Here is a 27571-nt window from a genome sequence, read left to right as displayed (position 1 = left end):
TCAACCAGATGACGAAGGGGAGGAGTGACACAGAATTTCTTGCCATTTCTTTAAAATGTCACTTCCTAACTGAGCCTTCTGCCAGTCTTTGAACCAAAGAAGAATGGTTTAGTAAAGATTCAAGGTCATTAGAATTTCTTACTTCTTGGATTCCTTATGTGTGACACTGTCTCATTAAAACAATTCTGTAAATCTAGTTCATTAATTTTCATCCAGTGTAAAAATAAACTTAGAAGGGATGCTTCATTTAAAAGAATTTTTATTTCTTAGCAGCTGAAATGATGGAGAGGAGGTATTGGAAATTCTGAGAGGAAGGAGAACACTTTCCTTTCACTAACGATAGTTTCTTGAAGAACTCACTGGTTGCCTCTGAATACCTATTAGAAATAGCAGAGGAGTTGATAACTCTGCTTATGTTTTTCTCTTCTACCAGGATAGGCCCTGTATTTTTTTCTTTTTAACATAAGTTTAAAGTTTTTTTAAACTTTATTTATATCACTTAATAAGATTGTCACATCAAAGAAGGGAGCTCCAGTCAAGGACAAGATAATACATTTCCAGAGTATGCTTAATATATGTGTAATTTTGCATTCAATGGCAGTCGCAATGTAGTTTCCCTCTCAGTTACTTTGGACATTGAGGCTCTGGGTCATTACTTCTAATATGGATAACCATAAAAAACACATAACAAAAAGTGTTCCTATGTGTGTGATTCCTGTAAATTAAACTACTGACAGAATAGCTTTGTGTGGGCAGGCAACAGATGTTTGTTGCAGGCAAAGATTTTTCTTACTGCAGAGGAACAACTTACAGGGTATACATGTGTATATATGTGTATTTTATGGGCCATAACACCTTAGAAAAAAGAATGATTTTTTTTGGTCATCAGAAGGCCATGACAAATAAATAATGTTGGAGAGCCAGAATACTTTTTTTTTAAGTATCTCATTTGTTGAATTTGGCTTCTAGTTCTCTTCAAGAATGTTTGACAAGTGAGCCTGTGGCTTAAATCTTTACTTTCTTTTCATCTTCAAGATCCTTCACCAACCAGTTCTGGCCTAACTGGCTGCTCTATTATCTGCTCTTCCTTCCTATTGTCCCTTCCAACTAACTCCCCCAAATGCAAATGCAGATTTTCTCTGTCCCCTTCTCCAAACATATGCTCCCTAACTGCAAGTCCTACCTGCTTACATCCCTGGAATACACCGTGGAGAAGCCTCACACTCAAGGCCAGCCCCCACCTTTCTTTCCACTTACCGCCTCTTAAAACTACACCCAATCTGCTAGGTGTAAGTGTACATTTGCATGTTTGAAAAAGCTTAGTGAGTCATCTTGTCTTGGCAATATGTAATTTTAATTTTTACAAAATAATTTTATGAAATTATTTTTCATAGTGAAAAAAATTCAACACTATAGACGACTATAACTTGGAGAAGTACAAATTGACAAGTAATACTTTTAAACTAAAGTTGACAATTTTAGTTTGTAGCATTTCTGGTGAATACCTCTATATTACCAATTATATGCAAACACCTTTAATTCTTGTTTAAAAAATTATCAGCAGCATCTCTTGTCTCACTGATATGAAAGAAAAAGAATTCATTTTACAGTACTACCCCATCTCCTGTATTTACCCAGGTTTCAATGGTTACCAATAGCTTTGATTCTTCTGGTATTTACCTTTCTAAGGAATACATGTAAACCTCTCTTCCTTGACGGTATAACTTTCTTTACTTGCTGATTTAAGGTGGGAATGTTTTTGATTCTTGTACTTTCCTCCACCTTCTCATTACTTCTCTCCCACTCCAGTTTCTTAAAGCTATATTGTTATTTTCTGTGTTAAGACAGGCCAGATCAGATAGCTAGTCCCTCAGATTATCTGCCTTTTTTCTCTTGCTCTAGATTTTGGGAGATTTCTGCAAGGGCATCTCTCAGTGCTTCTACTGAATTTTTCATTTTGGAAATCATATTCTTTTTTTTTTTTTTTTTAATTTATTTATTTATTTATGGCTGTGTTGGGTCCTCGCCTCTGTGCGAGGGCCTTCTCCAGCCGCGGCAAGTGGGGGCCACTCTTCATCGCAGTGCGCGGGCCTCTCACCATCGCGGCCTCTCTTGTTGTGGAGCACAGGCTCCAGACGCGCAGACTCAGTAATTGTGGCTCACGGGCCCAGCTGCTCCGCGGCATGTGGGATCTTCCGGGACCAGGGCTCGAACCCGTGTCCCCTGCATCGGCAGGCGGACTCTTAACCACTGCGCCACCAGGGAAGCCCCATATTCTTTAATTATCAAAAAATATCTTTTTCTATGATTGCTCCTTTTTCATGGCAACCTATGGTTTGTTTTATGGTTTCAATATCTTCTCATATTTCTCTGAGGATATGAACAAGGCATTTTAAAACCCTCTTCTATCCTTGAATTGTAAATTTTCTCTGAAGTTAGTTGTTGTAATTATTCATCTTTGTGCTTTTCATTTGCGCAAATTTATTCTCTCAAATATCTGCTGATTCTTTTTTTTCCTGAGCTTATTTGTGAATGAAGGTCAGGATGGCTGATACAGCAGTGGTTGATAATACTCAGTGTTGGGAAGAGCAGTGAGGCAGAGTTCTCACACATTACTATGGACTTTCTGAGGGAAATTTAACAATATGTATCAAGATTCAAAGTTGTTCATATCCACAGCAAATAGCCCTAGTTTGTAGAAATCCACGTTCGGGAAATGACCAGATTAGGCACAAAGGTATATATGTAAATGTGAATGAATTGAGGACTACTTAAATACATTTGGTGGAATATTATACACTGTTAAAGTTGTTGCTTAAGATTAATTTTTTAATAATATGGGAATGTTATATATACATATATATGTACCTATATATGTGCATTGTTTGTTTTCTTGTTTATCTTTTCAAAATTGTCTACATGCAAATAATACAACAATTTAAACTATACAAGTCACTTAAAAACAAGTAAGACTAGATGGACAAGAGCAGGTGAAGCAGGTCAACTAGCCATTTATTTTTCTCTTCTCTGAGTCTAGCTCCTGACTTCTGCATGAGCTGCCCTGGTTTCTGCCTTTGGTTTTATTCTGGGAGGATTGGCTAACTAAGATGGATGTGGGTTCATTCTCAATGTCCAGTCCAGTGACTCTCAGTTTTGTCATTGTGTGTGTGTGTGTGTGTAACTCTGTCTCCTCCTGATTTGGCTTAATTTTTACCCCAAATGTGTCTCACTGGCTTTGTTCTGGGGACCTCAAATCTTGGCTGTAGTCCTATGGCATCTTTCTTGAGGGTGTGGCTCTCCCTTTTCTCCAGGTCATTCCCTCTGCCACCTCTGTGCCATCACCCTGCTTGGTGGAAGTCTGGCAGCTGGCAAAACCTAGACTAGGGGAAATAGCTGATAAAGTTGAAAGAGAGGAGGACCATGTAAGTCAGGCCCCACCTCCTGTAGACAGGGAAAATTCACTGAAGCTTTGCACATGGGATTAATGTGGCAGTTTTAGGAAAGTTGATTGGATGGCAGTATATAAAATGACTAAGGGCGGAACTTTCCAGAACGCTTGGTGGAAAGGCTGAGGAGCGGCGGCTGCCCGAGCTGCGCACGGCAACGCGCTCCTTCCCGCTCCCCCACACCGGCATCGGCCCCCTCACCGGCTGTAGGAAATGGTGAAAGAAACCACTTATTATGATGTTTTGGGGGTCAAACCCAATGCCACCCAAGAAGAATTGAAAAAGGCTTACAGGAAACTGGCCTTGAAGTACCACCCTGATAAGAATCCAAATGAAGGAGAGAAGTTTAAACAGATTTCTCAAGCTTACGAAGTGCTCTCTGATGCAAAGAAAAGGGAATTATATGACAAAGGAGGAGAGCAGGCAATTAAAGAAGGTGGAGCAGGTGGCGGTTTTGGCTCCCCCATGGACATCTTTGATATGTTTTTTGGAGGAGGAGGCAGGATGCAGAGAGAAAGGAGAGGTAAAAATGTTGTGCATCAACTCACAGTAACCTTAGAAGATTTATATAATGGTGCAACAAGAAAACTACCTCTGCAAAAGAATGTGATTTGTGACAAATGTGAAGGCCGAGGTGGTAAGAAAGGAGCAGTAGAGTGCTGTCCCAATTGCCGAGGTACTGGAATGCAAATAAGAATTCATCAGATAGGACCTGGAATGGTTCAGCAAATTCAGTCTGTCTGCATGGAGTGCCAGGGCCATGGGGAGCGGATCAGTCCTAAAGATAGATGTAAAAGCTGCAATGGAAGGAAGATAGTTCGAGAGAAAAAAATTCTAGAAGTTCATATTGACAAAGGCATGAAAGATGGCCAGAAGATAACATTCCATGGTGAAGGAGACCAAGAACCAGGACTGGAGCCAGGAGATATTATCATCGTTTTAGATCAGAAGGACCATGCTGTTTTTACTCGACGAGGAGAAGACCTTTTCATGTGTATGGACATACAGCTGGTTGAGGCATTGTGTGGCTTCCAAAAGCCAATATCTACTCTTGACAACCGAACCATAGTCATCACTTCTCATCCAGGTCAGATTGTCAAGCATGGAGATATCAAGTGTGTGCTAAATGAAGGCATGCCAATTTATCGTAGACCATATGAAAAGGGTCGCCTAATCATTGAATTTAAGGTAAACTTTCCTGAGAATGGCTTTCTCTCCCCGGATAAACTCTCTTTGCTGGAAAAACTCCTACCTGAGAGGAAGGAAGTAGAAGAGACTGATGAAATGGACCAGGTAGAACTAGTGGACTTTGATCCAAATCAGGAAAGACGGCGCCATTACAATGGAGAAGCATATGAGGATGATGAACATCATCCTCGGGGTGGTGTTCAGTGTCAGACCTCCTAATGGGGCCAGTGAATAACACTCACTGCTGGCATTTTATTTGCAGTAGTGATTGAGTGAAGGACTATAATCATAATATGCTCACTACTTGCTATTGTTTGTTTTAATATTCAACTATAGTAGTGTTTTAAAAGTTAAATGAAGAATAAACTCAAATATAAAAGCTCTGACTTTGCCCTGTATGTATGATGACTTCAGTGTGCAAGATAAGTTTAATACTTGTAAAAACGACTTTAAAAAATTTCCCCTAGCATTTGTTAGGCCATACTTTGTGATTGATTTCAGCTATGTACATGGAATAGCTTACACTGAAATGCCAGGTATATGTATTGGCTTCAGTGTATGACCCTTAATTGTTAAGCTATGAGTTAAAACTGTATTTAACTGGCAGTCAGACAAAGAATTTGTAGAGAAGTGTTGGTCTGTATAGTGGTATTAAGTGGGATTCATTGTGATGCCTCTGCATTTACTCTATTGCCTCAACTGTTACTTGAAGATGGCATGCTATGTAATTTAATTTAGCCTGTGGTATCAGTGATAGAAATGATACCTTTCTAAAGAAGGGGTTTATCATATAACATGCTGCTTCTTGAGGGCTTGCACTTGTAGAATTGCATTCCCTTCTGCTGTGCCATCTTTTTTTTAATATATCTAGTAGCTATTGGTCCTGGTTACTTTTTTTTTTTTTCTTCCTTCTCTTTGGACCACAGTAAGCCTTAGAGTAGTCACTTCTGGAGCAAGGTAACTTAGAGGTTAGAGTGATGAGACCTTTACATGGAGAAGTAATTTGCATGTATGAGTTAGGAAGGTGTTTTACAGGTATGTTACAGGCTTACTTTAAACCATTTAACTTATGCTCCAAAGTAACTGTAATTTAATGTTGGTAGAATAGCAAATTATGAATAGCTTTAATTGTATGTTTAAAGTCATATGTTCACAAGCTTAAATCTGGATATCAGAATTTAAGCAATTCTTGAAATGTATGAATGTCTCCTTAATATACTGATTCAAAGCAAAAAAAAAAAAATGACTAAGTAGGAAGAGGTTGAAGAGGGGAAAAATAATAAAGGCACTGTTCTGGAAATCCAGGTGTGAAGCAATAAAGTCTGAACAAAATGGAAAGAAATGTCAATTAAAAAGAAAGGGATGGAAGAAAGATTAAGAAAAGCTATGAGAATTTGGTAACATATGAGTCAAAGATAATCCCAAGGTTTTTTGAAAACCATATTCTGACACACTCCTGTTCATTGCAGCATTATTCACAATAGCCGAGAGGTGGACACATCCACTGGTAGATGAATGTGTAGAGAAAATGTGGTTTATACATATAATGGAATATTAGCCTTAAAAAAGAAGGAAATACTGTCATATGCTACACATGGATAAAACTTGAGGTCATTATGCTAAGTGAAATAAGTCAGTCACAAAAAGACAAATACTGCATGATTCTTCTTATAAGAGGTATCTAAAATAGTCAAACACTTGGAAACAGAAAATAGAATCGTGATTGCCAGGAGCTGGGGAAGGAAAAAGGGGAGTTGTTCATTGGATATAGAGTTTCAGCTTTGCAGGATTGAAAAGTTCTAGATATCTGTTGCCCAACAGGGTTTGTATAGTAAACACTACTGTACTATACACTTTAAAATGTTTGGGATAAGACCATATAAATCTTTTGCCTTTTATTAAAAAATGGTTAAAATGGTAAATTTTATGTTATGTTAATCACAATTAAAAAACTATATTTTGAGGTATTTCAGACTTACAAAAAAAGCATTAAAGTAACATTGCAAACATCAGGTACTCATCATCTGTAAAAGTAAATGGCACCAATACAGTTCAAGTCTTTGAGTAATTCCCCAAAGTTTTAAAAATTTCTTTTATTCAAGAATTATTTTTTGAGCGCCTAATATTTGCAGAGCCCTGTGCTAGGCATTGGAGATGCAGCAGTACCTCTGACCTCCCCTTAAGGAGACTTGGATGGCATGGAGAAGGATCACTATCTTGACAGACATAAAGAATTGAATGGGAAAATTGTTTTGGAAGGTGATGATGCATTTTGCAATTCACGTTCTTGGACTGGAGGTGACAACTGAATTGTCCATATTTAGCTGCCCCTCTAGAAATAATTTCAGGAAATCTATAAAATATAGAACTTCTATTAATAATTCCACGTAAAAAGTTTATTTAGTAATTACTATGTGTAAGTCACTTTGCTAGTCACAGATATTTAATGAGCTTCTTCTACATGCCATACAGTGTGGGGAATGTTCTCTAATGGGTGGGGTGGACAAGAGGTGAGACAATTACGTAGTTTGACAAAGCTTATGATGAGCCTGGTGCTAGTGCTGAAGTAACACCCCTCATTGTACCAACACTTACCCTGTACTACAGGAAGGTTTCCTGAAGAAAGTAACATGTAACCTGAGATGGGATAAAATATACACAAAATAGTAAGATTCAGTTCTTGCCCTTGAGGATCTTCTGTTATTCTAGGGAAATGGACATAAACAAAACCCATCTGTAGGTGCAATAATGTTTTCATGTATAAAGTACAAATGAGATGAATATGGAAAAGCAATTAATTAGACTTGATAGGGTGGAAATCAGTGAAATAAGCCTTTCATAAGTTATAAATAGAAAAAGGTCATTTGAGACAGAAAAGCAAGGTACACCAGTTAAAATCTACGATTGCTGAGGAATCCCGTGACCTTCACTTTATGCCAAGGTGTACTTAACTTAATTCTACCCATTGTATCCTGTAATTTCTTATTAGGAAACAAGTTTGATATGACTTCAAACATAGGATAGTTATCAAATAATATATGTAACAATTATAATAATATAAACATGTAATTATATTGATACATGAAATAATATATGTGAAATTACTTTTAAGTGACCCAGTGCTCAAGTAGTTCTTTGTAGTCGTTGCTCAAGTACTCATTGCTGTAAAAATGATAGTGACACAATTATTTAAATGGTCTTTGGCATCAAATTTTGTCAGAAGTTTTCTGAAATCCTGAGTAACTCCTTTGGTATCTTTTTGTCTGCTTTCTGTCCTTCAAGGCATGGGTTCTTTTTTCAAACATTGGTTGTCTCTGCTCTCATGCTGTGCTTGTCTAAATATCCATTGATCTGACACCGATTTGTTAGTATGTTCTGGAAGTAATACTAGTATTCACACTGGTACTATGGATAAAAGTTCTAGAGAGGTCTATTTTGGCTCCATGTGTGGGAGAACTTCTTAATTTGCCCACAACAGACTGAGAAAAACATGTTTATGTAAACTTTGTTTACATAGTTTTACATAAAACTAAATTCATTTGATTTATAAGTTAGTGCTTTATTCTGAGATCATGTCCTTTGTTTTTCCTTGGTACTAGAATCTCCTTCCTTTTATGAATTATGGCGTTGGTGAGTAACAGTCATTTGTTAAATGTCCTTACTTGGCAAAATAAAGGCAGGAAACACATTATTTGAAGTTTTATAGGCTTAGACGTCCATATAACCTGGAACTCCAGTTTCCCTAACTTCTAAACTCTGTTCCAACTGTCAAATTATGTCAGATTTTCAAGTTGTTTATCTTGTTAAAAGATAAGAAGGAAAAGTTCATTTGAATTAAATCAAATAATTATTTACATATGTAGATTTTAACTTTCTGCCTTATTTTGGGTATTTTATCTTTTGTAAGAGAACACTGAGGGAATGAACTGACATGATAGAATAAATTAGGAGACCTAGAATCAAATTCCCAGCTGTGCAACTAACTAGAGGCATTTGCTTATTCTGGTTCTTAATTTTTATAGTCTGAAAAACAGGTAATGAACAAATTGTAAGACTCATTTCAGTAATAAAATTCTATTTAAAAATACATATACTATGTATAACTGAATCACTTTGCTGTACACCCAAAACTAATACAATATTGTAAACAACTATATTTCAATTAAAAAAAAAACAGGAAAAAATATTTTAAAAAATACATATAGATGGATAGATAGAGTGTATGTACATGTACATACAGATGTGTGTGTATATATGTGTACACACATACATGGAAGATTTAAAAATCCAGGAATGAGGTTTTTTTGGGAAAAGCCCCAAAACCTTGGAAATTGAATGAACGTACAAAAATATTGCCAATATTTGAAAGGTGAAAAGAAATTGAACTATAAGCTATGATTGGAAATTTTTTATGAGCACCAATTTGCTGATGGGCTAATAAGCATTTACTTTGCTGATCTTGTAGTTAGCTGCCTAATTACTCAATCTGTGCATGCAAATGCAATCATTTGTGTATAAATGCATGCAGGTGCAAATCTGCATTAGTAGTATTAGGGCCTCACTTGAAACTTGTTCATGATTCTTCATTTCTCTATACTTGAAAAATCAAGATCCCAGTTTTCAAAAACAGTTCCTGAAACAAAAAGTAAAATCCATATGGGCAAGATCCTGTTTTTAATGTGATTGTCCTCCCTAGATGTCTGTATCCAGATCTTCTAAAGCTATTGTCTTGCAACAAGGTTCCTAACTAATTAACAATAGTTTAAAAAACTGATGTGCTACATTTTATTGTCAACGTGAATTCTTAAGACTTTTTGGGTTCTTAGAGACCCAAAATCAAAGACATAAGAATATGACTAAATGCAGTGAGGAATGCAATTTGGTAGTGCAGTTATACACAGTTATATGCATATAATATAATTATATGCAAATTGGATTTCTTAGATACTTGCTGTTGTTGTGGTATGCTATATTGTTAAGCTACATATTACAACTCAGTAGGCACTGTTTTAGAAAAACTTAAAGGGGAAAGTAAAGTGTATGCTTTAGAATTCAGTAGTTTTAATAATATCTAACTGTTGTATGGGGCTTTGAAACTTACAGAACACTTTCCCACATATATTATCTTGCTTGATCCTACAACACTCCCATAGGCTAACACCCATTTTAGAATTAAGAAAACTGAGGCTAACAAAATAAACTTAATGCCATGATTCCACAAGTACTAATTTACATAGCAAGATTTTAAACCTAGAATACTCTTTTAAATTCTGGGCTATTTCCAACATCATACTCAATAGTGAAAAGCTGAAAGCATTTCCTCTAAGACCAGGAATAAGACAAGGATGCCCACCCTCACCACTTTTATTTAAAATAATCCTGGGAGTTCTAACCATAGCAGTCAGACAAGAAAAAGAAAAAAAGTCTAAATTGGAAAGGAAGAAGTAAAACTGCAGTGTTTGCAGATGACATGATACTATATATAGAAAATTCTTAAGACACCACCAAAAAAAAAAAAATAGAACTAATAAATGAATTCAGTAAAGTGGCAGTATATAATATTAATATACAGAAATCTGTTATGTTTCTATATACTAACAAAGAACTATCAGAAAGAGAAATTAAGAAAACAATTCCATTTACAATTGCATCAAAAAGAACAAAATACCTAGGAATAAATCTAACCAAGGAGGTAAAAGACCTGTACTCTGAAAACTATAAGACATTGAAAGAAATTGAAGACAACATAAACAAATGGAAAGACATACTGTGCTCATGGATTGGTAAATTTAATATTGTTAAAATGACCATTCTTCCTAAGGCAATCAACTGAGTCAGTGCAACCCCTGTCAAAACACCAATGGCACTTTTCTTTCTTATTTTTTTAAAAAATTTATTTATTTAATTTATTTATTCTTGGCTATGTTGGGTCTTTGTTGCTGCCCGTGGGCTTTCTCTAGCTGCAGCAAGCGGGGGCTACTCTTTGTTGCGGTGCACGGGCTTCTCATGTGGTGTCTTCTCTTGTTGCAGAGCACGGGCTCTAGGCGCGTGGGCTTCAGTAGTTGTGGCATGCCGGCTCAGTAGTTGTGGCTCACAGGCTCTAGAGTGCAGTCTCAGTAGCTATGATGCATGGGCTTAGTTGCTCCGCGGCATGTGGGATCTTCCTGGACCAGGTCTCGAACCCGTATCCCCTGCATTGGCAGGCGGATTCTTAACCACTGCACCACCAGGGTAGCCCCACCAATGGCACTTTTCATGGAACTAGAATAAATAATTCTAAAATTTGTATGGAAACAGAAAAGACCCCATATAGCCAAAACAATCTTGAAAAAGAAGAACAAAATTGGAAATATCACACTCCCTGGTTTCAAATTATACTACAAAGTTACAGCAATCAAAATAGTATGGTACTGGCACAAAAACAGGCACATAGATCAATGGAACTGAATAGAGAGCCCAGAAATAAACCCACACACTTATGGTCAACTAATCTATAACAAAGGAGGCAAAAATATACAATGGGGAAAAGACAGCCTCTTCTATAAATGGTGTTGAGAAAACGGGACAGCTACATGCAAAAGAACTAAACTGGACTACTTTCTTACACCACATACAAAAGTAAACTCAAAATAAATGAATGACTTAAATGGGAAACTTGAAACCATGAAACTACTAGAAGAAGACATAGGCAGTATGCTCTTTGACATCAGTCTTAGCAGTATTTTTCTTGATATGTCTCCTCAAGAAGGGAAACAGAGGCAAAAATAAACAAATGGGACCACATCAAATTAAAAATCTTTTGCACAGAGAAGGAAACTATCAGAAAAATGAAAAGGCAGCCTACTGAATGGGAGAAAATGTTTGTAAACAATATATCCGATAAAGGGTTAATATCCCAAAATACAAAGAACTCATACAACTCAACATCAAAAAAAAAAAAAAGTACCTGATTATAAAATGGACAGAAGACTGAATAGATTTTTCCAAAGAAGGCATACGGATGGCCAACAGACACAAAAAAGATGCTCAGCATCACTAATCATCAGGGATAGTAATTCTTTTTTTTTTTTTTTTTTACATCTTTATTGAAGTATAATTGCTTTACAATGTTGTGTTAGTTTCTGCTGTATAACAAAGTGAACCAGCTATATGTACACATATATCCCCATATCCCCTTCCTCCTGAGCCTCCCTCCCACCCTCCCTATCCTACCCCTCTAGGTAGTCACAAAGCACCGAGCTGATCTCTCTGTGCTATGCATTAGCTTCCCACTAGCTATCTATTTTACATTTAGTAGCGTATATATGTCCATGCCACTCTCTCACTTCATCCCAGCTTACCCTTCCCCCACTGTGTCCTAAAGTCCGTTCTCTATGTCTGCATCTTTATTCCTGCCCTGCCATTAGGTTCATCAGTACCATTTTTCTAGATTCCATATATATGGGTTAGCATATAGTATTGGTTTTTCTCTTTCTGACTTACTTCACTCCGTATGACAGACTCTAGGTCCATCCACCTCACTACAAATAACTCAATTTCATTTCTTTTTATGGCTGAGTAATATTCCGTTGTATATATGTACCACATCTTCTTTATCCATTCCTCTGTCGATGGACATTTAGGTTGCTTCCATGTCCTGGCTATTGTAAATAGTGCAACACCCCAACGAGTTACCACATCACACCTGTCAGAAAGGCTACTATCAAAAAGACAACAAATAACAAGTGTTAGTGAGGATGTGGAGAAAAGAGAACGCTTGTGCACTGTTGGTGGGAATATAAATTGGTGCAGCCACTATGAAAAATAGTATGCAATTTCCTAAAAATATTAAAGATAGAGTGATCAAGCAATTCCACTTCTGGGTATTTTTCGGAAGAAAACAAAAACACTAATTTGAAACGATATATGCACCCCTATGTTCGTTGCAGCATTATTCACAATAGCCAAGGTATAGAAGGAACGTAAGTGTTCATCAGTAGATAAGTGGATAAAGAAGTTGTGGTGTATATACAATGGAAGATTACTCAGCCATAAAAAAGAAGGAAATCTTGTCATTTGCAACAACATGGATGGACCTAGATGGTATTATGCTAAGTGAAATAAGTCAGACAGAGAAAGACAAATATCATATGGTTTCACTTATATGTGGAATCTAAAAATCAAAACCAATGAATGAACATAAAACAGAAACAGACTCATAGACATAGAGAACAAAATGGTGGTTGCCAGAGGGGGATGGGGTAGGGAATGAATGAAATAGGTGAGGAAGGTTAAGAGGTACAAAATTCCAGTTATATAATAAATGTCATGGGGATGTAATGTACAGCATAGGGAATATAGTCAATAGTTTAATAACTTTGTATGATGGCAGATTGTTACTAGATGTATTGTGGTGATCATTTTGTAATGTATAAAAATATCTAGGGCTTCCCTGGTGGCGCAGTGGTTGAGAATCTGCCTGCCAATGCAGGGGACATGGGTTCGAGCCCTGGTCTGGGAAGATCCCACATGCCACAGAGCAACTGGGCCCGTGAGCCACAACTACTGAGCCTGCGCGTCTGGAGCCTGTGCCCCGCAACGAGAGGCCGCGACGGTGAAAGGCCCGCGCACCGCGATGAAGAGTGGCCCCCGCTTGCCACAACTAGAGAAAGCCCTTGCATAGAAACGAAGACCCAACACAGCCGAAAAAATAAAATAAATAAATAAATAAGTCAGGAGCTCTTAAAAAAAAAAAAAAATCTAATCACTATGTTGTTAATCACTTAATATTGTAAGTCAATTATACTTCAATGATAAATAAGAAATAAATGAATAAATAAGTTAATTAATTAATTCCAGGCTCCTTCAGTAACGTTACATTGCTTTGATTCTGTTGTTTGCTCTTGGTTTTGCACGTTCATTTCGGCAACCCCCTCCCTCCCCTAACGTTACAAAATTCTTAATCTCGAAGAGCATAATTTACTCTTCAGCATTCTGCACAGTACTTAGCACAGTTTTGTACCTAAAACTAGATGCCCCCAGAATACTTGTTGCTTGCTTATGGCTGGGGAGTTAGGGAGCTGGTGGCCAAGCAACGACGTTTAATTCATAAATTGACCTTAGTGAAGTCTGGTGTTGGAGCTCCGCTTTTACCAGCGGCCTCATGCTCCCAGCCTTTGCATGGGAAGACAGTGTGAAAACCCTGCCCCAGAATGTGGTGAGGAAGAGCTGGCAGTGATGGCACAAGATATGCATTTTGGCATTGCAGAATATACTCAAGACATAAATCACTTTCATTTCTGTGACAGATATCCAGATACTCTCTAGTTAATAAGACTGGCATGTTTTTCAAAGTAGAAATTATGGAAGTTATCACAGTAAAAACTCCAGAGTAATCTCACATATAACAGATTCTCATTCACAAATGAACATACGATTCTATTGGAACAGGGGCCTGAGGCGGTTTCATTTCTCTACTCTGAAGAAATTCTTCATTCTCTGGAGATCAGCTCTGATATTCCCATTGGGACACTCTCACCTCAACATCTAATTTTCTTCTAAGATGCAAGATTGAATAAATAGCTTGGGTTGTTTAAGAAACTATTTTTGGAAGGAATAAACATTCTCAGATCTTGCTAATAAAGCTATTTTCATTGTACTCTGTGGATTTAACACTTAAGGCTTTACCAAATGCATCTGCAGAGGGCAGTATGAGGGAGCAGCCTAACAACTCTGGCCCAGAATTCTCAATGCAAGCATGCCGCTGGGATGGGGGAGACCGCAATTTCCATATACACACAACCAGGATTTTATGAGAACACCTGTCTTACCTCTGGGCTGCTTCACTTAATCATTCAGGGATCTGAGAGAGCTCCCACTGAAGGCAGGTGACAGGGTACATTGGGAGTAGGGTCCTATCTTCAGGAACCTTGTGCTTTCTCTCCTTAGTACATCTCAAGGCTTCCAGGGGTGCTCCTTGCTCCTCGATATCCAATCCACTTGCCATAGAGCTTAGTTGGAAGGATTTATAATGAGGCAGTTTATTTATCCAACTGACACTAAAGCAATATTATGCTTAGGGGACTGTCAATAAAAAAGTAGTAATAGCTGCAGTTATTGTGTTCTCACACTTACTACACTCCAGACACTGTAGTAAGTTCTTGTTATTTAATTCTCATAGCAACCATAATACAGGCAGGAAAACAGAAACTTAAAGGTTTAAGTAACTTGCCAGGATATGCATGGTATTGACAGGATTTGTACTCAGTCCTGACTCCAAAGCCAATGCTCTAACCTCTAGGCCACACTGACCTTGAGTTTGGTAGAAAGCCTTCTTTGAGGGAAAGAAATGTACTTATTTGGAAAAAAATAATTCTGCCTATAATATTGGGTAGCGTTTTCTATCTGGTTGGTACAGTGCAAATGGATAAATATCAGGGGATTTTCAAAAGGGTGAGGGAAAGAGTCTGGCTGCTTTTGAAGATCTGAATAAACCAAGGTCTCTGGGTCCTCATGCCATAAATGTTCCCTCCTGTGTCACCTCCCACTTCATCATGACAGATCTCCACACCCTCTTCCTTTATATGTTAGCAGCCTCCAATTGCTTCTGCTCATAGCTCTTTGGCTCTGGATATATATCACTCCTTCTTCCCAGAATGCAGCCCCCGAGTTCTTTACTATGAGGATTACTACTGATTCTTCAAAGTCCAGTTCCGACACCACTGCTTGGGCAATCTCCTCTGACCACTCCAAATAGATGAAAACCCTCCCCTGACCCCGCCCAGGACCATTTTCTATTTCTTGTATGCACACTTGTCATTGCATTTATCACACTGTGCTGTCATTTCTTCCTTGTCTATCTCTCATATCTCCCCAACTGTAAAATAAAATGCACGGGGACTGTGTTAAGTGTTATTCATCTCTGTATCTCTGCTGAACAACCTGCAAATATAGGTGCTTAATGAATGTGGTAGAACTGACTTGAAAACTCTTCTATACTAGAGCCATGAGCTACTTCAATAGCAGTTCAAAATGAATGAGGTTAGTATCTTGAAAGCAGTGCATTGTGCTTTTTTCGTCTTCAGCTGTAAGTGTATTAAGGATGAAAGATGTGTGTGTACTACTGCAAATGTTTCTGGAAGTAGCCCAGAAAAGAGGAATGAGACATCTAGCCCCCAGCTCACCATTACAGAGGCCTTTGGGTTGGGAACTGTTTCTAAGAAAAACAGCAGCATCAGACTGATGCAGAAATCACCCGTTTCCTTCTGTGTTGTCATTAAGAATTGTGGGTGTGTGGCTTTTTATTTTTTATTTATTTAACTTTTTTTTTTGCAACAGGCAAAGGATTTAATGCTACAAAATGATGTATGGTTTGTAGTTGGTTCAGCTGGGTAAGCGTTTGCCTCAACCACTGTGAACTTATTTGTTCATCAGTCATTTTAACACTGTGCTACAAACCAGAAAATAGGAGGTTTAAAAAGAATAATATCTTGACAGAATCTACTCAGAGACCTCTGATATTTGTAAACCTCTGACTGCTTAGTTGGTAGATTGTCTTAAAGAGAAAGTGCACAGAATTTGATCATTTAATTTAAGACAAGGGCTAGATATTTCTAAATTTGAGGAAATTCTCACATATAATTGAGAAATTTTTACCTATAATCTTTCTCTAATAGCCCTTATCCTTGCAACCCTTTCTCCTAGGAGAGGCAAGAGGAGCCACAGGAAACCAGTTTGCATTTACAAATATAGAGAAAACAGTGAACTTGACCAGCAAGTCTAGGTAGAGTTTGGGCACTTTACCTCTCTCAGTGACTTTGGGCAATTACCGTCACCTCTTGGAACCTCTGTCCACAGCTGTAATTTTGGGATAATATGTATCCGGATTATATCTCAAAGAAAAATGAGTTTCTGAAGATTGTGACTTTGAGGCCCTTGAGATTGCAAACTTAACTTTTGACACTTCAAATCTGAGACCTCTGCTGTCAGGCCATTTGGAATGAACCAGAAGAACCTGGGGAGAGTGTCTGTCTCCTGAGTGGAAGTGGAGAGGTGTGTGGAAAGCCACTTGAAATTCACCATATTTAAAAAGCATGGTACTGAACCCCGTGGCAGAGTGATTACAGAAAAAAAGCCTGATTCAAAACTATCCCCAAGTTAAATGGTTTTCTTTGGCTCAGTATTTCTGGCTTGGCAAGTCCTTGATTACCCCTGTTACTGGACATCTCGAAATCAAAGGCTGACAGAGGCCACAGATGTAGGTCATGTGTGTTGAGGTGTGTAGCTATCAGTTTACATTTGCCCAGATAGGACCCATGACTTGGGTACAACATTCATCACTGCAGACAATAGCAGGTCAGTATCCTGAGCTGACTCTTTGACCCTTATGTTATTGGGGTCTATTTCCCTGCTGACCCACATGCTACGCAGGTTGTTGGTCCAGTTACCTGCACAGCCAGATCATGTTCAGTGCTATAGAAACTGCCTTTTGAGATGGCTTTCGGATATCTCTTTCTCCTGCCCTCTGCTCCATTCATTTATGGACAGCATCTCTCCTGACTTTCTTCCAAATCTTTAGAGGATGAAAAAGGAAGAAAGAAAACCAAAAGTGATGAGGATAAGCTAGGTATGAAAGTAACACTAGAATCATATACAGTGATCATATTTCCTAAAACAAGAATTGTAATTTGTGATCTGACAATAGACTAAGATATTTAAAATCCAAACTCGCTTAGAAGACTAGGACACATGGTTTTCTTGTTGACCACAATTACAGTAAGATGTCGATATATTTTCTAAGATAATAAAAACTAGGATGGTTTAAAGAGTTGGATAACTCATTGTCAGAGAGGGTTAATGGAATAGGTAGGAAGTTGAACTTGTTGACATGTAGTTTTGTTCTAACAAATTAATTTATTCCTTCATGTACTCCTTCATACATACGCTCATTCAACAAACAGTTATTGAGTATCTACCACATGCCAGGGACTGATGGAAAGAGGGTTAAAATTAAGGTGAATTGTAGAAAGCAAAAGGTTACATCTTTTGCACCCTGATTTTATGGACTGGGTTGTATATTACCTCCTATGTCTGGTAAGAACCACTTATATTCTGCTTCTAAAGAAGATTGTGTCCAGTTTGGTTTCCAAATTTTAAATCAGATATTTTGGAAATGATAACAAATATTTTTAGACTAGGACAAGAATGATAATTGAAGGTAAGTAGGATCCTTGAGGTTACCGGGACGACATCGGAAATGCTTTACCAAGGCATTAGCGATAGAAGTAATGGTGAAAGGAACTTCTGCTTACCAAGCGCCTCCTATATGCCTCTCACATACTAGGCACATGGATATGATGTCTAGCTCCTATTTCAGTGGCCTCCAGAGAGGGCAAGACAAACACAATATTAACCATGCCACGCTTCCTTAAAACCTCTCAAAGGCCTATAGCAAGTCATGAGAAAGGAATCTTTCTGATTTGTTAAAGCTATGTACCTACAATCAGTAGATCCAGCTGAAAACGGGGTAGTTCGACAAGTAGAATGCTATAGGAAGTCCTGTGCCTGTCTAGTGTACTATGCACACACCACCTGTGGATCAGGGTAGACACTGGAGACGAAACTTATTTGTCTCCTAGTTCTGTATCAACAAACTGCTTTTCCAAACTTGACTTTCCACATCTCCTCATCACTGACCCTAAGATTTAGCCAAGCTGAATTACCAGCTACTCAAAGTCTATAATTTCACGCCTCTGTGACTTACTTGCTCATCTTACTCCCCCAGCTATGAATTCCTTTGATGACCTAGTTCAGTGTTGTCTCCTTGAGTTGTCTCCTTGGCTTCTTCAACTATATGAAGTCGCTTTCCTTGGAGTTCCATAGCATTTTACTTGTCCTTCTCTTATGACAGGGACCTCATTCCCCTTTGAATTTTAATTATGTTGTACCTGGCTTCACCTCCATTCTCAGGACAATTGTTAGCCACCATTAAGCAATTAAATTCCTTCTTTCGGTGAGCTTTCTCCGTGTCAAGCATTCGTGAGTCAGTTCTCCAGCTCGCTCTCATCTTCTGAAGCCTGAGCCGGCTACACCTTCCACCTTCCTTCCGCCAGCAGCCGTGTCGTTGCGACTCCGCCACCATGTTCGAGGCGCGCCTGGTCCAGGGCTCCATCTTGAAGAAGGTGCTTGAGGCGCTTAAGGACCTCATCAACGAGGCCTGCTGGGACATCAGCTCGAGCGGCGTGAACCTGCAGAGCATGGACTCGTCCCATGTCTCCTTGGTGCAGCTCACCCTGCGCTCCGAGGGCTTCGACACGTACTGCTGCGACCGCAACTTGGCCATGGGCGTGAACCTAAGAGAAAAAAAAAAAAAAAAAAATTCCTTCTTTCTACACCAAGGAGTCCAAATGGGAAGCAGCTCTGTCACAAACCAATATCTGCAATTTGGAATGTCTGCCCTGATGACTTATACTTTGAGACTCATATTTGAAATCCCTTTGTGTAGGTGATTTTGGTATTTCTCTTCCCTTTAGCAGCCATGTGGGCCTCTAGCTGCCCTTGGGAGATGTCTGTGGTATCAGTTAGGGTTCTTTGGTTGAAAGCAGCAGAAATGGATATTGGATAAATGTTTTTTAAAAGTCTTTATTAAAAGACTATACAGAAGCTTACAGAATCCCAAAGAAGGCAGAAGAACCAGGCATAAAACAGAGACCAGGGACCTACTACAGGTATTACTGCCAGGAGAGGAAGGGCATCGTCACTCAGAATCTACTCCTGGGAGGAGCCAAGTCTAGTCATTTATTATTATTATTTTTGGATTGTTCTGATTAAGATTCAAATTCCTGGGAGAGAGAGGCTGATTAGGCAAGCTTGGTTTACTTGCCTGCCTCTGGGTGTTCTCAGAGGTTGGGGGGGGGGTGTACTCAGAGGAGGCCCTTCAGCATCTGTTGCGAGAGGGCTGGATCCCTTGATTTACCATCTTGCTGAGACTGCACACAAAGGAGGAGAGGTAATGTCTCTCCAGTTCTGACACCAATTCCAGTGTGTGTGTGTGTGTGTGTGTGTGTGTGTGTGTTTTGTTCACACCACCAAGAAATTAACTCAATTCTGACACTATCTACCTGGAGATAGCATAAGATCCTAGAGGTTAAGGCTCAGTTCCACAAGATTGCCCCCACTTCAGGTGCCAGTCCAAAGTCCAGGTTGTTACCTTCAGTTAGCTTCTAACTGACAGGCTATAAATTGGAGGTTCCAAAGATCTCCTCCTTGGGTTCAATTAATTTGCTAGAGGAGCTCACAGAACTCAGAGAAACATTTTACTTACTAGATTACTGGTTTATTATAAAAGTATATAACTTAGGAACAGCCAGGTGGAAGAGATGGGAAGGGCAAGGTATGGGGAAAGGGATGCAAAGCTTTTATGCCCTCTCTGGGTGCACGACCCTCCCAGCACCTCCATGTGTTCACCAACTCAGAAGCTCTCTGAGCCCTGTCCTTTAGGGTTTTTATGGGGGCTCATTACATGGGTACGATTGATTAAATCATTGGCCATTGGCAATCAATTCCACCTCCAGTCCCTCTCCCCTCCCCAGAGGTCAGCAAGGGTGAGACTGAAAGTTCCAGACCTCCAATCATATAGTGGGTTCCCCTAGCAAACAGCCCCCACCCTTAGGTGCTTTCCAGTAGTTACCTCATTAACATAAACCCAGGTGTGGTTGAAAGGGGTTTGTTAGGAATACCAAGATACCTCTGTCGCTCTTATAACTTAGGAAATTCCAAGGGTTTTAGGAGCTCTGTACCAGAAACAGGGAAGAAGGCCAAATATGTATTTCTTAATATAAATCACAATATCACATCCTTCTCCAAAAGACAAGGTACTGTTAGACGCCAGGTGGCCCTAAATAACTGATATCTGTAAAGACAGCCTATCTGATTGAGGGATTCTCCAAGGTTCTCTTTTTTTTTTTTTTTTTTTTAATAAATAACATAGCAGGGTCTCAGATAATTATATTATTGAGGATTTTTTTTTTTTTAACTTTGGGTTTATTTATTTATTTATTTATTTATTTATGGCTGTGTTGGGTCTTTGTTTCTGTGCGAGTGCTTTCTCTAGTTGCGGCGAGCGGGGGGCCACTCTTCATCACGGTGCGCGGGCCTCTCACTGTCGCGGCCTCTCTTGTTGCGGAGCACAGGCTCCAGATGCGCAGGCTCAGTAGTTGTGGCTCACGGGCCCAGTTGCTCCGCGGCATGTGGGATCCTCCCAGACCAGGGCTCGAACCCGTGTCCCCTGCATTGGCAGGCAGATTCTCAACCACTGCGCCACCAGGGAAGCCCCTCCAAGGTTCTCTTAACTGAATTTCCAGTATGCCCACATAACCTGTATTTTAAGTCTATATATCCCAAATATGCCTTCCAAATTTGGTGAAAACTGTCCAAAAAAGTTAATATTAATTATTTAGATATACAGGCTTACCTCCCTTTTTATACTGAAAGCTTTTTAAAAGAGGTTTTTTTTAATGTCTGATTCATCTTTGAATCTCTCTCCATCTTTGCACAGAATCAAGGCTCAACAAATATTTGTTGAATAAGTGAAATGTGGACATGATACACTTAAGTTTCAGAGTTGAACATACCTATATGCATGATTATTATATGAATAAATAAAATATGTTCACATGTGTTAAATATTTATGTATACAATCATGCAAATAGAATTTGGTTTATAATCACCAGAATCCCTGTCAACAATAATAGGGGAAAGATTACATCATTAGCTGTTGTTTATTTCCAGGCTTTTATTATACCATGAAAGAAGTAATGGAAAGATTTTGTCCATCTCTGAAGCTTACCCTCTAAGCACTTTAGCCTTTAGTTCTCAGAGAATATTTTGCTGATGTTTTCCTTTCCTCTATTCTTTGTTGAAGGGATCATGTCTTATTCATTTTGAATAAGGCCTAACAGGTACTCAGTAAATGTCTCATGAATAAATTATAGCAATTTAATATTTGCCCTGATAATAAGGGCTGAAACCCCTTGTCAAGATGTTGGGCCAGAGCAATTATATATTCGTGAGAACCCAGTTGTGGATCATGGGGAGCGGGGCAGCCTGGGCATGTTTTGCAGTGGGTCCCAAAACAAGCCCTGCATCTGGATTGTTCTTGTTAACTGATAAGAAGGCAGGAGATGGAATGTAGAGCAAGAGGATCAGGCGGGATCCAAGACAGGCAGAGAAGGACCTGGCCTCCATAAAAGACAAGCGATCGTTCCCAGCCTACTTAGTGGGAAGTTTGACTAGTGGGTAGGTGACTAAACAGTTGGCAAGTTCTGCTCTTACGGATGATGTTTCAAAGAACTGAATGATTATGCAGGTAACCAATATATATTAGCAATGTTACACCTGACAAGCAGTGAGCAGCAGAAGTAGGAAATGTGTGCAGAAGAACGCCAAAGAATATTTCTCCACTTTTATTAAAATCTTTACTTACCAGCAGCTTGCTATCTGGCTGGCTCTGGTTTATTCCAGGTTGTGATTGCTCCTTTGCATGACTGTTGCATGGCATTTTCTTGACACATATAACTATGCTAGCATTATTGTGCTCTGAGCATCTGGAGGACAAAGGATGTGCTTTATTTATCTCTGCATCTTCAAGCTCTAGGACAGCTACCTGGGACGATAAACTCTCAATAAATGTTTATTGTTTAATACAGAAAAAAGATAGAAGAGGAAAAAAGACAAAGGAACATTAACATTGTGATAGCCCCATGAGAGTACTCCTATTGACGCCTTCCAAGGAGCCTGCCCTTCTACTGAGGGCTGCTGCTATATTTAACGCTTGTGAGAGTCCTGAAAACAAGTCAGTCTCCTTGTCGTTCACCTGAGATACAAATCCCTTGAAACACCCTCACTCAAGCAACGTTAACTCTTTCCATAGTGGTCTATGCCTTTTTAAGCCTGGGCCTGCTAGGACAAGTTGTTTCGACAACCTTGAGATTGAAAAATCCCACCAGGCCTCACATTTCCATCCAAGGTGTTAGAAGCCCCATTGAGCATCCCCCCTTTCCTGTAATCTCACACCATGGGCTGCTGTGTAAGTATTTCACCCGGGTTAAACTTATATTGCTCATTGCCCTTCCCTTCTGTTCCCTCCTCTTCTCTTCCATTTCCTCCCCCTCCTTTCCCCTCACAAGCCTTCCTGCTGGGCTTTAGAACATTTAATACAATAAACGAGGCTTTGGCATCCTTAACTTCCTTATTGGAAACCACATGCACCTCTTTCCTTAACTGAAACCTGGCCTTCCCTTGAAGACATGCCTTGGCCCCTTTTAAGTACGTTTGGCCTGTTCTTCCAATCCCATGTAGATCTGGGCTAAGATTTAGTCTCAGCAGCTTTTTGCTACTGCATGACACTTTTGGACCATTAGTCCTTCAGCCTCATGTAAAAACTATGGCTTCTTAAAGCCTATACCTCTTCGGGGAGCTGTAAACTCTTGACAGCCATCTACACTTGGTGGTCCTTATTTTACTTGTGATTTTTAAATAGCACTTCACACTGTTGACCACTCCCTCCTTTTTCCTCTGGCTTCCAACACTTTCCAACACAGCAGGAGCTGTTTATTGTTTTACTGCTTTTCTACCTGACCTTTCAAACTTCTGATTTTAGGCTTCTCTTTATCTGCTCACCCCGTACATGTCTGCATTTCTCAGTGTGGTGGACATGGAGACCTGCTGCCCAGATCCCCCAGGGGAGGGACCTGCTGTCATAGCTGCTGGGAGGACAGACAAGAGAGCTTTCAGCTCAGCCTGGTGTGGCCTCAGCTGCAAAGAGAGCTCTCAGAGCTCTCAGTAGGGTCCATACCCTTCCGGGGCGCATATCCAATGACTGACTGACTAAGGCAGGATATAAAGGCCTGGTTATTTTGACCGCATATAGGACAGCTCTGATAGGTCATTCCACCTGGAGAGACCTTCTTGGAGCGGCACTGCAGCTCAGCTTCTCCCTTTGACTAACCCCGCCTCCTCCACACCCCTTTTGCAGGTGTGGATTCCAAGTGCACTCCTCAATGAACATCTTGAGCACAAAACTCTGTTTCAGAGGCTGCTCCCTGGAAAACTCAAACTCCAGCATGTGGGCTTTATTCTTTGCCTCTTCTCTTTTCACACTGCATAGTTTTCCTTGGTCATCTCATCCACTGTGGCAACATCAATTACCTTTGTTATACTGAAGCCTGTACCTCCTGTCTAGATCTTTGTGAATGCTGGATGTGCATATTCAAGCTCTTCCTTTACATTTCCACTTGGATGGCCCATAAACATCTTCGGCTCAAGGCAACCAAGACCGAACTCATTTTAAATGACCCCAATGCACACTTCAAGCCTGCTATGTACTGATTCCTGCTGTTACTGAGAGAATCTATCCAGTAAATTCATTCTCACTTGGGCTGTAGGGAATTGTTTGAGCACAACAAGCAGGGGAGCAATATTTATTAACAAGGAATTGTACTTTCCTATTGTGCCTGCCTGGTCTTCCTTACAATTACCACGTAGTATTTGACCTACGAGTAACATTTATCCTATGCTGGTGCTAAAGTAAATAGATTTTCTATCTACTATTATTAGCATGAAACCAGGGAGCTATTAATTATCATTCTTGTGTTCATGAAATGTAAGTATCACGTTTTTGACTTATTATAGATAGACTCCCAGTAACAAACAAAAAGAATAAGACAGGGGGGGGCTTCCCTGGTGGTGCAGTGGTTGAGAATCTGCCTGCCAATGCAGGGGACACAGGTTCGAGCCCTGGTCTGGGAAGATCCCACGTGCCGCGGAGCAGCTGGGCCCGTGAGCCACAATTACTGAGCCTGCGCATCTGGAGCCTGTGCTCCGCAACAAGAGAGGATGTGATAGTGAGAGGCCCGTGCACCGCGATGAAGAGTGGCCCCCGCTTGCCACAACTAGAGAAAGCCCTCGCACAGAAACGAAGACCCAACACAGCCATAAATAAATAAATAAATAAACAAATACTTAAAAAAAAAAAAAAAGGATAAGACAGGCACCTAATGTGGAATAATGTATTCTTTCTTTGAATCTTCATGTTACTTTTTCTCTGATTCCTTGGGCAGATATTGCTCTCTGTGGATGACGGGGCTTTGGATCACTCAGGTGGTAGCATGATGCTTCACAGGGAGGTTGGCAGAGCATGCTCTTTGGTGATGTTGTAGTCTCCTCATTGGCTAATCCCAAAGAATTGCTTTCTCATCCACCAAATAACAATGATAGCAATTTAGGTAAAGTCTTCTGTGCCTTGATTCCATGTAAACAAGCTTAAACTCATTACAACACTTTTTCCTTTTCTAAATACAATTTTTAAAGGTTGCTTGCCCCTATTACAGCATTTTTGGAGAAATGTATAACCACCATAGTTTGGTAAAATGTTTAGTCACTATGCCATTGATCTGGATGTCACTGTCATCTCTGGCCAAAGATGCATGTTTTGGGAAGGTTCTGTCTTTATACAAGATTCACCCACAGTTTTCAACTCTTCTCCCTTATGACGTTTGTACCTGGCAGAACTTGTGTTATGAAAGAGAATACAAATAAACACATGCACAACAAACTAGAATCTGTTAGCAAGACCTCAACAACCGCAGGTAGCGGTACTTCATTGAAAAAAACAGCAGTAGCAGCCCTCTGTGATGCTGGTAAAATCATGAGTTGCTCCAGAACCTGGTATTGAGAACAATTTCCTGAACAACTGTGAAGAGGAGTGGGAATATAAGACTTAGCTGAGAGAACTGCCCAAATCTGTAGCTATATGGGTTCTTTTTCTCCTGGAACCCTCCTATGTAGCAGGTCCTCCAAAATGACCATAAGTGTCCTTTCCCAGCCCAGCCTTTGAAGAGAGCGCCTGTTTATCTCATGGCTTTCCTCTGTCATCCACACAGTATAAATCCTGTAAAATTCTTCCCTTTGGCAAGTGTCCAATTCTGAAAAGTTTTACATTTTGGTGGCCCTTAAAGCTGTTCTATGGGCATAAATAATTATAATTTTTAACTCTTAGTAGCTAAAGAAATATTGATAGACAAATGCCCTTTATTTTAATCTCACTACTCTCAGACACTTGCAGTCTTGAAAACTCTAATTAAACTTTCATCATCTTTTGTACTTAAAGGAAAAGTCCTGTTTCTAATGTGGGCGGTTTGCCTTTATAAGTTTGACCAGCTGCTTGGTACCAGACAGCCAAAAGTGATAAACAGTCTCAGCAGATTTGATTGAAGGAAACAACCTACAAAAATGTATGCTTCTGTATAATCTATGTGATTAAATGTTACTTGTTTCAAAGCTAATGTTTCTGACACTTTCAATTACAGCTTTTGGAAGTTTTATTCCACATCATTTAATCTGTTTTAAATAACTCTCCCTTTTAGGCTCCACACATAGTGATGCATGTTTAGCATGAATCTCCAATGCAAATTTGGAAATAATCTCTGTCCAGTCTGCAACAAGACTCATTTTATAGGGAGATAACAAGCTTTAAAAGCTAAACCTGCAATCCTCTTTCTTATACTGAATCTCAGTATAACCACTATTGTCTTTTTTAAAATTATGGTAAGATACATAACGTAGAATTCACTCTCCTAACCACTTTTAAGTGTACTGCTCATTGGTGTTAACTATAGTCACATTGTTGTGCAACACATTTCTAGAAATTTTTCATTTTGCAAAACTGAAATTCTATATCCCTGAACAACAGCCCCCATTCCCCCCTCCCTCCAGCCCCTGGTAACAACCATTCCACTTTCTGTTTCTGTGAATTTGACCACTTTAGATACCTCATATACATGAACTCCTACACAGTGTTTGTCTTTTTGTGACTGAATTATTTCACTTTGCATGGTATATTCAAAATTCACGAAGCAGGATTTGTAGCATGAGACAGGATTTTTGCCTTTTTTAAGGCTGAGTGGTATTCTGTTGTGTGTATATGCCATTCTCTTTATCAGTTCATCTGTCTATGGACATTTGCGTTGCTTCTGTCTCTTGGCTGTTGTGAATAATGCTGCACTGAACATGGGTGTGCAAATGTCTCTTCAAGATCCTGCTTTTAATCCTTTTGGATATATACCCAGAAGTGGGATTGCTGAACCATATGGTAATTCTATTTTTACTTTTTGGAGGAAACTCCATACTGTTTTCTATAGAGGCTGCAGCATTTTACATTCCCTCAAAGCTATTGTCCTTTTTATTACAGATTACATTAAATATTGAATGATGTTAGTAATTATTAAATAATAATGAAATCCCAATAAGACAAGATTATTTACTGTCATATAACTGAGCTTTCAGTACTTTGCATTAATTTGAAACAGTAAATTTAGTAGTATGCCGTTTTGCCATGCCTAAGTTTTGTTTTGTTTTTATTCATGTATTTGGAGTGTCGGAGCACTGCTCTACCATAAACTGATCTAAATGAGATTTCCATGTAATTCAAAGAAAATTATAAGCCAAGGAAAAGAAAGAAAATGGCCATTTCCAATGGTTCCTTCAGTCTGAGGAAAATTCGATGTGAGTTACTAGGGTAGAAACCTCTGATAAAGCCCCATCAAATGAGCAGTGCCACCTTTTGGCCAACCTTATATTGACATCCTACCTGGGATATGGCGTTGATCCCTATATAGCACTTTACATCCTACTCCATTTCCCATTTGAACCAGTGTTCTGGGTCACTTCTGTTGCAAAAAAGGGTCCTATAGTCGTCACTGCTTCACTTGGTGGACATACTTGCCCAAATCTCATTGGAATTTGTGTGTGTGTGTTTGTGTGTGTGTGTGTGTGTGTGTGTTGTCACTGTGAAAACTTTACCATGGTTTTCTAGAAGGTAAAATGATTTCATATATATAAAAACACTTTAACTCCAAATTGATTACACTTAGTGCAATTCCTATCGAAATACAGCAAGGTT

At 39.3% G+C, this 27571-nt stretch overlaps 2 protein-coding genes across 2 annotated transcripts in view; both read left to right on the top strand.

Moving 5' to 3' along the window:
- RFC3 (replication factor C subunit 3) overlaps positions 1 to 27571 on the top strand; it is a 248624-nt gene that overhangs the window by 163122 nt on the left and 57931 nt on the right. The gene's annotated exons all lie outside the window — the stretch shown is intronic.
- On the top strand, positions 3543 to 5017 carry LOC133076184 (dnaJ homolog subfamily A member 1). Its single transcript, XM_061170680.1, has one exon. It carries the CDS (start codon positions 3660 to 3662, stop codon positions 4851 to 4853), a length of 1194 nt encoding a protein of 397 aa, XP_061026663.1. The 5' UTR covers positions 3543 to 3659; the 3' UTR covers positions 4854 to 5017.

Source organism: Eubalaena glacialis, chromosome 16 (assembly GCF_028564815.1).
Source record: "Eubalaena glacialis isolate mEubGla1 chromosome 16, mEubGla1.1.hap2.+ XY, whole genome shotgun sequence".
In the NCBI taxonomy this organism is placed as follows: Eukaryota; Metazoa; Chordata; class Mammalia; order Artiodactyla; family Balaenidae; genus Eubalaena; species Eubalaena glacialis.
The sequence above is the reverse complement of the archived record's forward strand: the minus strand, read 5'-3'. Positions and strand labels throughout refer to the sequence as shown.

Excerpts from the sequence above, each read along its gene's own strand:
- LOC133076184 (XM_061170680.1), top strand. The coding sequence starts at position 3,660 with ATGGTGAAAGAAACCACTTATTATGATGTTTTGGGGGTCAAACCCAAT.